The sequence below is a fragment of the Natator depressus genome, chromosome 8, assembly GCF_965152275.1.
Source record: "Natator depressus isolate rNatDep1 chromosome 8, rNatDep2.hap1, whole genome shotgun sequence".
In the NCBI taxonomy this organism is placed as follows: Eukaryota; Metazoa; Chordata; order Testudines; family Cheloniidae; genus Natator; species Natator depressus.
The window spans coordinates 8,244,698-8,256,326 of NC_134241.1; the positions used below are offsets into that span (position 1 = coordinate 8,244,698).

At 44.1% G+C, this 11,629-nt stretch overlaps 1 protein-coding gene across 2 annotated transcripts in view; it reads left to right on the plus strand.

Annotated features, from left to right (window-relative positions):
- The window catches only part of ADAMTS2 (ADAM metallopeptidase with thrombospondin type 1 motif 2), a 264,054-nt gene that overhangs the window by 171,918 nt on the left and 80,507 nt on the right, over window positions 1-11,629 (plus strand). The window contains exon 4 of one of the 2 annotated variants that reach the window (XM_074960336.1): window positions 11,420-11,619. In XM_074960336.1, coding sequence (XP_074816437.1) covers window positions 11,420-11,619 — 200 coding nt within the window. Of the gene's footprint in view, window positions 1-11,416; window positions 11,620-11,629 lie in introns of both variants that reach the window. The other variant, XM_074960335.1, reaches the window with a different exon arrangement.

The following is an 11,629-nucleotide window of genomic DNA, read 5'->3' on the forward strand; positions in this document are numbered from 1 at the left end:
ACTTCTTGTAAGCTTCTTTTTTGTATTTAAGATCAGCAAGGATTTCATTGTTAAGCCAAGCTGGTCACCTGCCATATTTACTATCATTCTACACATTGGGATGGTTTGTCTCTGTAACCTCAATAAGGATGCTTTAAAATACAGCCAGCTCTCCTGGACTCCTTTCCCCCTCATGTTATTCTCCCAGGGGATCCTGCCCATCAGTCCCCTGAGGGAGTCAAAGTCTGCTTTTCTGAAGTCCAGAGTCCATATTCTGCTGCTCTCCTTTCTTCCCTGTGTCAGGATCCTGAACTCGACCATCTCGTGGTCACTGCCTCCCAGGTTCCCATCCACTTTAGCTTCCCCTACTAATTCTTCCCGGTTTGTGAGCAGCAGGTCAAGAAGAGCTCTGCCCCCAGTTGGTTCCTCCAGCATTTGCACCAGGAAATTGTCCCCTACACTTTCCAAAAACTTCCTGGATTGTCTCTGCACCGCTGTATTGCTCTCCCAGCAGATATCAGGGTGATTGAAGTCTCCCATGAGAACCAGGGCCTGCAATCTAGTAACTTCTGTGAGTTGCTGAAAGAAAGCCTCGTCCACCTCATCCCCCTGGTCCGGTGGTCTATAGCAGACTCCCACCATGACATCACCCTTGTTGCTCACACTTCTAAACTTAATCCAGAGACACTCAGGTTTTTCTGCAGTTTCATACTTGAGCTCTGAGCAGTCATACTGCTCTCTTACATACAGTGCAACTCCCCCACCTTTTGTGCCCTACCTGTCCTTCCTGAACAGTTTATATCCATCCATGACAGTACTCCAGTCATCGGAGTTATCCCACCAAGTCTCTGTTATTCCAGTCACATCATAATTTCTTGACTGTGCCAGGGCTTCCAGTTCTCCCTGCTTGTTTCCCAGGCTTCTTTATACACTAAGTAGAATTCAGAATGCAGTGAATGTATCAAGCCCTGAGGCAACCTTCTGCTTTTACCTTAATATCTATATTTCTCTAATAGCTACAGACTTGTCTAGCCTTTTACCCTCAGCTAGGCTTAGTAACACTTGGGATAGTTTAATGACATTTTTTTAATATTTCAAGGTTTGCTATTGGTTATATCAGTGTAGTCAAGTAACCCATTCTAATAGTTTGCCGATATCCTTGTCTCATATTAAAAAGTCATTAGCAGAAGAATCTGACTGGAAAAAAAAGTATTTGTGTTATCTAACAAGTGACATTTCTCCCATTTGGATCATATCTCATTAAAATACAAAGTTCTTTCACTTAAGGTTTTATTATATTTATGCTTAAATGGAAGAATTTTTCATATTTTGATCATTTGACTTTATACATTCACTTTCCAGATTCTTCATTTTACTTTCTAGAGCAAGGGTCCAATTCTCACTTACCCTAAGGCCACTTTACAGGGCTCTGGAGGTGTAAAGGGGCCTCAAAGGGAGTATAAATATAATTTATGGCCTTTTAAAGGATGGTTTGCGCTGCCAGAGCAGTGTAAAGTTTCCTTATGTAAATGAGCATCAGGCCTATATAACTTTGTTTTTTGATGCAGTGGTTGGGTATGACTTCACTCCTTTAAGATAGTACTGCTTACCATGCATTTAGGAACTATCTGGTACCAGTATATCTTGTTTCATAGAAAAATTACCTCAATTTGATTACATAGCAAGCCATTCTGAAAGATGGAGGAATTGTACCTGCATCTTCTACAAGGAAGTCAGACATCACTGAAGCTGACCTGGACACCAATAATAAATAATCTTGTATGCATGTTCTGAAATTACCATGATGCCACTGGAAGATTGATAGGGGCAGAGAGGGAAATAAAAAATAAATTATATTTACAGTTGGCAGCCACAGTACCCTATGGCTTTGTGAGCCCATAGATATCAAGGCTATGCTAATCTTAGCTTTTTTTAAAAAAGTACATCTTCAGCACTTTTCATTGCAGAGATCACCTTGAAAATTTTTCACTTTCATTTTTCCTGAAACTGGTGTGTCAGTCACATTCCCAGGGCCTAGACTTGGTGGCTTGAGAAGAGCACATGGCTGTGGTTTGCATTAATTTTTTTGTAGGAGGTAGTGGACTATCGCTGGGATAGTGCTATACACTTTTTTCCCCACTCTTTTACGTTTGTATTATTTTAACCTTAATTTCATGATCTCCCTCCTCCAGAGTCACTCCACAGGTGTTTTGAGTATCCACACATTGCTTTTTCCTTTCATTATTTCTCTCCTTCCCTGATACACACTCATATGTGATGCATTTTGAAAGCCTCACTTCTTAGCTGTTGCCTGTAGGGTCCAAATTTCACACCCACGCAGCCTAATAAAACAAAGCAATATTTATATCAGTTTGCCTTTTGTAGCACCTGACAGATTCTGAGTTCCAAATTTTCTTTGTTTGTATAGATATATATAAAAAAGACTTTGGCAATGTTTTCGAGACGTCTTGGGAATAAACCTCATCTTAATTTGCTAGAGAACAGAATGGTTTTACTTTCCAGACTTTTCTGTAATCATTTTGTATTATAAGAACTCTCTGCTTCCCTAGAATTAGTTTCTTGCAGTCTTTACTCATCTTCAACTACTCTTGTTATTAGAGAAAGTTAGCAATAAGGACATTATCAAACCAATAGTAATATTAGAGCTTATGACTGCTCTGATTCAAATTCTACTATCAAAACTATCCAAGAGTATTATACATTACATCATCAGTGTAAAGATTGAACTCATGATGTGATATGCATATCCCTTTCCTGTTGCTAAACTCATGTTATAGCTTTGTTCTGACTGCTGCTTTCGGGACACAATATTCTGTAGAATTATAACAAGCTGATTGAGAACAGATAAGAAAGTCGGGACACATGCATTTTTTTCCCCCATTAAAATTGTAAGCGCTTTTTTCTGTTCCCTTTTCAAAAACTGAAGACAGGTCATTATTTACGAAGCATTGCATAGTTAAAAGATCCTTTTGCTTGGCAGCAGCTCGTTGTATAGGAGGAACAGGCGTTGATCAGATGGTCATATGGATCATTGTAAAATATGATCAGATTTCTATTTATTTGTATTGTATTTAACATTTTAAAAGTTTAGTTGAGTGATTTTCAGTTTATGATCATCTAGTTAGGACTTCTTTCCTCTTAAAATAGTTCAGCTTTTGAAATGTTAACTAAACATAGGCAGAATTTTTTGTTCTATAAGCAGAGCTAAAATGCATTTATAAAGTAAATGTTTGCTTATAACCTTTGTTATTTTTCAAAGGTGCTTCTAATCAGCTCTGGTGTATCATGTGAATTTCTTTGCTTATTTTCCAGTGGTAGGGAACTGTATGTTTTGATTACTTGCAGGATTTTTTATGTTTGTTTGTTTGCACTGTAATGAAATTTCATTTTCCCTTGCTGCAAAATACATGGTTTATAAAAAGAGCATTGATGCATCAGATTAAACTGTTGTAATTCAAGTCTTGTACCATGGCTTGGCATTTCAGTCCATTACAATTGCAGATGAGGTTGTTGCACATGTCACTTAAAATGCCAGGGGTCACCTATCTCAGTCATTAAATGTGCTAATTCTCTGTAATTTACTCATGCTTTGCAATATGGACTGAACATTCAAGTGTCTCATTGGCAGAAGTTAACTTTACTAGACTAGCCCTGAACCCAGTGGTGAGCTGGAGCCGGTTTGCACCAGTTCGCTAGAACCGGTTGTTAAACTTAGAAGCCCTTTTAGAACCAGTTGTTCCGCAAGGGACAACCGGTTCTAAAAGGGCTTCTAAATTAACCGAGCAAAAGTGGCGCCTTAGGCGCTGACTCCATGGGTGCTCCAGCCCTGGAGCACCCAAGAGGAAAATTTGGTGGGTGCAGAGCACCCACCGGTAGCTCCCCGCCCTGTCCCCAGCTCGCCTCCGCCTCCTCCTCTGAACACACCGCCCCACTCTGCTTCTCCACCCCCGCTCCCAGGCTTCCCGCGAATCAGCTGTTCACGCGGGAAGCCGGGGCGGGCTGAGAAGCAGGCGGCAGCTTCACACTTAGGCCCAGGGAGGCGGAGGTGAGCTGGGGCGGGGGGGCATGAGGAGGGCCGCTCACGCTGCAGCAGATAACCCGGGGGGGGGGGGCACAAAGGGGAACCGCTCCCCGCCCCAGCTCACTTTGGCCTGAGTGGGAAGCCGCCGCCTGCTTCTCAGCCCTCCCCGGCTTCCCGCCGAACAGCTGATTCGCGGGAAGCTGGCGGGGGGGGTGGAGAAGCAGAGCAGGGCAGTGCATTCAGAGGTGGAGCGAAGGTGAGGTGAGCTGGAGCCAGGCGTGGGGCGGGGAGCTACCAGTGGGTGCTCTGCACCCACCAAATTTTCTCCGTGGGTGCTCCAGCCCTGGAGCACCCACAGAGTCGGCACCTAAGGTGCCACTTTTGATGTGATCAGTGGGGGGAGCAGCCCCTGCTCCCCCCCAGCTACGCTCCCCCACCCCTAGGAGCCAGAGGGACCTGCTGAATGCTTCCTGGGAGCTGTCCCAGATAAGCACCCCTGGGACTCCCCACCTCGCCCCCCGGCACGTCCCTCTGGCTCTTAGGGGCGGGGTGGGCACCCACTACGGTGGCCCACGAGACCCTCCTGCCTGGTTCTGGGGCAGTCAGGGAACAGGGGTGGATGGGGCAGAGGTCCTGGGGGGGGCATCAAGGAATGTGGGGGTTGGATGGGGCAGGAGTCCCGGGGGGCGGGGGTGGGCAATGACCCCCTCCTGGGGTGAGGAGGGAACCCGTTGTTAAGATTTTGGCAGCTCATCACTGCCTGAACCAGAGTTTAAGAGCTTGGGGGGGGAATTGTGGGACAATCCTGATCCCAAGAGCAGAACCTGAGCAAAAGGGCACTGTGGGTGAGAGTTATATGGGGATTCATAAGGACGGAATCCTTTCTTCCATCTGTAAGTAGGTTCTGGGCCACACACACAGTTCTAGGGTGGTGTTATGCAGGAGATCAGACAGTGATCACAGCGGTCCCTTCTGGCCTTACCTATGAAAAAATAAAAATAAAGAATTTACACAGAAAGTGAAAAAAGAAATCTGCTGTCATAATTGTTTAATTGCTCTTGATTTGTGGACTATAGGGCAACAGTCACAATCCTAGGTCCAAGCACGTGCTTAAGTGCTGTCTTGCTTGGGAATACTTTTCTGATCAGGCCTTAAGGTTGTAGCATTTTACTAGTAACAGAGTAGGATTTCTTTTCCCTTTTGTCAAGGTTCCTTCCCCACTCTGAACTCTAGGGTACAGATGTGGGACCTGCATGAAAGACCCCCTAAGCTTATTTTTACCAGCTTAGGTTAAAAACTTCCCCAAGGTACAAACTCTGCCTTGTCCTTGAACAGTGTGCTGCCACCACCAAGCGTTTTAAACAAAGAACAGGGAAAGAGACCACTTGGAGACGTCTTCCCCCAAAATATCCCCCTCAAGCCCTACACCCCTTTCCTGGGGAAGGCTTGATAATAATCCTCACCAATTGGTACAGGTGAACACAGATCCAAACCCTTGGATCTTAAGAACAATGAAAAATCAATCAGGTTCTTAAAATAAGAATTTTAATTAAAGAAAAGGTAAAAGAATCACCTCTGTAAAATCAGGATGGTAAATACCTTACAGGGTAATCAGATTCAAAACATAGAGAATCCCTCTAGGCAAAACCTTAAATTACAAAAAGACACAAAAACAGGAATATACATTTCCTCCAGCACAGCTTATTTTACCAGCCATTAACAAAAGAAAATCTAATGCATTGTCTAGCTAGATTACTTACTAACTTAACAGGAGTTGGAAGGCTTGCATTTCTGATCTGTTCCCAGCAAAACCATCACCCAGACAGACAGAACCATTTGTTTCCTCCCCCCCACCCCCCCTTGGCTCCAGATTTGAAAGTATCTTGTCCCCTCATTGGTCATTTTGGGTCAGGTGCCAGCAAGGTTACCTTAACTTCTTAACCCTTTATAGGTGAAAGGGTTTTGCCTCTAGCCAGGAGGAATTTTATAGCACTGTATACAGAAAGGTGGTAAACCTTCCCTTTATGTTTAGGACACTTTCAATTTGCTTTCACCTCTCTTCCATTTTAATTCACCTTGTTGGATTTGTCCTGTTTTCTTCTGAATGATATATAGCATAAGGGTCCAAATGCAAACCACGCTATGAAAAGGGAATTCATGAATTATGAAGAGGCTGTTGAGGTTAAGTAGGAGTTTAAAGAAGAAAACACAGATGAGGACATTAAAAACAAAATAGAAAGTGGGAAGGAGGATGGTAGAGCAGACCTATAAAAACACATAGAAAAGTTAGAGATTTAAAAAAGAATAATGATTAGCAATTGAGCCAGACACCTTGCAACTATATGCTCAGCTAGCAAAAATAAAAAGCCATTGGGCTATTTAAAATTGAGTGTATAGAAATTACCCTATATCATGGGATAAGGAGCAAAAGTTAACTGCTGCTTTTGTCTGTCTTTACAAAGGAGGCAGGTTGCAATCTCATTGATTTGATGTTCAGTTCCCCAGGGAGGACAGATGAGAATTTAGGTAACATACAATTAACAGACTTACTTTGGAGATCAGTTGCTCATGGGTAGCATGCAAGTAATAGGGATGATTATAAAAATGTTAGGTGCAATTTTAAAAGGCTTGACTTAGAAGAAGTAACTAGAGGGTTGTGCAAGTTAAGCATCTATCAAGGGTACCTGATTACGGTACTTTGCCTTCTCCCAGTCCAGCAGTAAACATGAGTCAGCTTGCTCAGCAACAGTGCAGATCTGCAATTTATAGCAACTCGGTGGAAGTGACAGGAAACCTAACTCAGGGGTTCCTTCAGGAGTATGCCTGTAAATACTAGCCATCAGATCCACCGAATCAGAAATGCTGATCTTTGTGGCTTGTTGTTTCACAATGAGTGGCATCTTGCACCATGTTACTGTTGTTCTTATTACTAAGTTGTTGGCAGAGGAAAACGAGCTGCATTTTTAAAAGTCAGTTGGACAATCAGAATGTGAAACTTATACATTTAAAAATAAATTGCATGGTAAGGGGGAAGGGGAGTTGGATAAGGGGAAGAGGGTCCTGGGGTGCAGTCAGGGGACGGGAGCAGGAAGTGGTTGGATAGGCGTGGGAGTCCTGGGGAGCCTGTCATGGGGAGGGGTGTGTGGATAGGGGTCAGGGAACAGGGAGCGGGGGAGGGGAGGGGGTTGATAGGGGCTGGAGGTCCGGGGAGGGGCGGTTAGGGATGTGGGGTCCTGGGAGGGGGGCAGTCAGGGGACAAGGAGCAGGGGGGTTGGATGGGTCGGGGGTTCAGAGGGGGGCAGTCAGGGGGTGGGAAGTGGGAGTGGGCAGGTAGGGGGCAGGGGCCAGGCTGTCTGGGGAGGCACAGCCTTCCCTACCCTGCCTTCCATACAGTTTCAGAACCCCGATGTGGCCCTCGGGCCAAAAAGTTTGCCCACCGCTCGTCTATATAGATATCTATTGTCCTTTCAAGCCCTTAAAAGGCCATGGCAGGTGGTGGGGAGGGTAGGCTGCCCGTCCTGTCACACCTCCTAGAAGTCATTATTTTATTTTGATTTAGACACATAAATGGAAAAAAACCAGACACCACTCTCAAGGACAGGATCACAGTCCATAAAAACAACAGCAACAACAGAGCAGAGACTGATCTGTCAGTGCCACTGTCAAAACTGCCTGTCATCAATGACATCAACACAATCTCCCTAACTCAGATCATGTCAAAGCATTCAGCCCCTCAGAGATCCAGTCTCCCTTGCCCTGCCAAGCACTGGAAAGAGAAACCATTTCTCAATATCATATATCAGTATGTTTTGCCATTTTTATTATACTTATCTTTGTGCAAAGTAAACAGGACATGACTTGTAGCAATTGCCAAGCTAGTCTAGCTTTTCTAAAAAGCTTATAAGATTTACTGTCAAATTTCACAGTAACAACAGTTTGCCGTAATAGAGAACAAAAATATGGTTGCCACAAGATTTCGTAGGTTTTGAGTGATTGCTAAATAATTACTTCTCATTGCTATAAAAGATTAACACTAAAATTTTCATGTGGGAAATGCCCTACAAAATCGGGCTGCAATAGGCTGTTTGACAGACTTTCAAACCCTGGTGAAGAATTCCCTTTAGGATTGCTAGTCTAGGGTTGTTTACCTGTCATCCTGAAACTGTCAACTGGGATTATAGCGAAGAAATAATTTTCAAGTTGAGCCATGGATTCTGATCAACTTAATTTCCAAAAACTTCAAGCTGCCCCAAGAGTTGGAGCCAATGGGAGCCTGCAGAAAGCAGAATATGATTACTGCATTCATTAGCTACATTTAAGGCTGTCTTTATCATAGGAAGAACTACTGTTTGGAGCAGCGGAGGAAAGAAGGGGTACTGAAACAGGGATTCTCCCCTTCTGTTTGTGTCATCAACCTGTTGCATCTTGTTATTAACCAAGATTGTAAACTCTTTGGTGGCAGGGCTTGTGCTTTTTACTATGTGGTTGTATGCCTACTGCAATGGGGTTCTTGTTCATAGATCTTTAAGGCCAGAAGGGACCATTAGATCATCTAGTATCTCCTGTACAATAGAAGGAAAAGAATTTCATCCAGTTATTCCTGTATTGAGACCAGTAACTTGTGTTTGACTAATTCTGGAAAGACAAGGTGGGTGAGGTAGTACCTTTTATTGGTCCAACTTCCGTTGGTGAAAGAGACAAGGTTTCAAGCTTACACGGAGCTCTTCTTTGGGTGGTCTGGGAAAGATACAGATAAATACAAGGGTGGAAAAGATCAGGGGTTAACACATGTTACAAGAGACCATTTAAGGTGAAGTGGGCAGCTAACACCTCTACAATTGTAGAATAAAGGAGATTTAGTAGGTTACAAATTGTTGTAATGAGGCGTAAAACGAATGTCTTGAGCCCATGATTTTTGATAACTAGTACAGTTATGAATTTAAGCTCCCAGGTTTATCTTTTGAATGTGTTGTGCAAGTTGCCTTTGAGGACAAGGACTGGGAGGTCAGAAATAGAGTGATCGTTTTGTGAAAAGTGTTTGACCATGGTGATATGGTGTTTTTATCTTTTACCATTTTTCTGTGCAAGTTCATTCAAGAACCTGGTTGTTGTTTGGTTTCTCCCAAGTAATTGTTACTGGAGCCTTTTGATACACTGGATGAGCTACAGCACATGTTGTGATAAGCATGTGTAGGACCTATGGCGCAGCTACTGTTGCTGGACCCCGGTTGGGGTTTGGTGGGGGAAATTTTTGCTTTTTATTATGCATCATGCAGGTTCTGGAGCGGTTGAGGAGAGAGTATGTGCTACTCACTTCCTGGGTTCATCACTAATCTCCCTGGATTTTAGGGAGATTACTGATGAGCCCAGGAAGATGAGTAACACATACCACCTCCTCAGCCGCCCTGGAAGCTGCATGGGACATATCGCAAAAGCTCAGGTTCTTCTTCCAGAAGAGAGAAGAAGAGAAGAACTTTTGAATTTTCCCGTGGGATGGCTTCGGGTCTGCAGAGTGGCGACATGGCTGCGGCGGCTCCGGTTGGCCCAGGGCTCCTCGACTGTGGGGGAGGTGTGGGTATGGGAGGGGGTGTGGGGATGGGCAGAAGGGGTGGAGCTGGGGGCTAGCCTCCCCAAAGTGGGGCTCCACCCACCACCCATGACTATGGATCTTGAAAGATTTGTTAGGGGGGGTATTGATCATCATAGCAGTGGCAATATTTCTGCAGGTTTTGCATGCGTTGTTATGGTTGGGTCTGGTGCCTTTTGAGTTGGTCTGTCCTGGTCTGTGCGGAGCTTGCTTCCGATGATGAGTCTGGCAAAGTTGGTGGATTGTTTGAAGGCCAGGAGAAGGAATCATCCAGTCTTAATTTGAAGACGTCAAGTGATGGAGAATTAAGTGTAGGGTTAAGTGCCAATAATTTGTTTTCAAGCTCGTTTAAGTGGACCCAGATCATTCATTAACTGCAGCCCAGCCCCCACCCTTCCCCCCGTTTTTTTAAATAATGGGAAATATTGGAAACAAATAAATAATTAACAATAATAATGTTACCTAACTTTCCACCTAGGAGATTGTGCTTGTATTTACAGTAATTCAATATGACAAGTCAAGTTGGGCACAAAGGATGAAAAGTTGTTGTGAAAAAATCTTGAATATACTTCTCATTGTATTTCTTTATTATGTAAAATGTCCATGCGTTGTAGAAAACGTGTCCACATCATTGCTTTTCAGATTGATTTACATTTCTATGAATAGATCTAATATCTCTCTCCTGGCAGTGGTTTGTTTGTCCTCACATGGCTTAATGCAGAAAGCTTACATGGGTAATTGCATTTGCAATGAAATTTGATACTAGAACTGGAGAATCTGAATAATAAAAGGAAGGCGTATGGGCACAAATCCTCAAAAATATTTAGGCACCTAATTCCCATTAGAAGATCTGGACCATTATCATATTTGCCGTTAGGGACAGCACCCCAGCACAAGACAGCTGAATGGTCTCTTTATTCCAGAAACTTCTAACAACAACAAGGATTGTACTTCAGACAGGCACATGGTATATCAACATAGTAGTATGCTCTAGCACCGTCTTATATTTGTTGTTGTTATGTATTTATATTGTGGTAGGTATAGGTGCCGGCTTCCTCCGGGTCCCGGGAGTGTTCAAACTCCCCTCCCCTCCAGGCTCTGCCACCACCCGCCTCATTCACTGAAGTCCCCACCCCACCCCACCTCTTCCTGTCCCGCTCTGCCTCTGCCCCGCCTCTTCCTGCCCATTTGCGCCCCCTTTCCTGAGCACACCCCGTCCGCACTCCTCCCTCTCCCTCCCAGTGCCTCCTTCACATTGCAGAACAGCTGATCGCTGTGGGCAGGAGGCACTGGGAAGGAGCGGGAGGAGTTGATCGGCAGGGCCGCCAGCGGATGGGAGGTGTTGGGGATGACGGGGAGCTGGCGCCAGTAGGTGCTAAGCACCCACTAATTTTTTTCCATGTTCCAGCACTGGAGCACCCACAGAGTCTGCGACTATGGTGGTAGGGCCTATAGGCCTCAGCCCCATTGTCTTAGGAATTGTAAGAAAGAGATGGTCCCTGCGCTGAAGAGCATACAGTCTAAGTATAAGGCAATATACAACTGGATGCCACAAAGATATGGGGAGAGGATTCACATTTGTTGCAATGTGGATATACTGGAGGCCAGATTTTTCTCCTTGTTACGCCCGTTTAAATGCAGAATAATGCTAATGAAGTTAGTTACACTGGTATAATGTTGGAGTAAGAGAAGTAGCTGCTTCTTTCTCTCTCTCTCTTTTTTTAAACCATATTTTGTCTTTTCAATGAGGATTAAAACAATCACATCTTGATATGCTGCTGATGGCCTATTTTTTTATTTAATTTCAGCAGCTGACCTGAGTAATCTGGATAACTTTGTCAGTATGCTGAGCCTCATTGAAGACCATGTAAACAGCTCAAGAAAGAGGTATCGGAGGCATGCGACTGATGATGACTACAACATTGAAGTTCTCCTGGGAGTTGATGACTCAGTTGTACAGTTCCATGGAAAAGAACATGTACAGAAGTACCTTCTGACCCTGATGAATATCGTAAGTAACT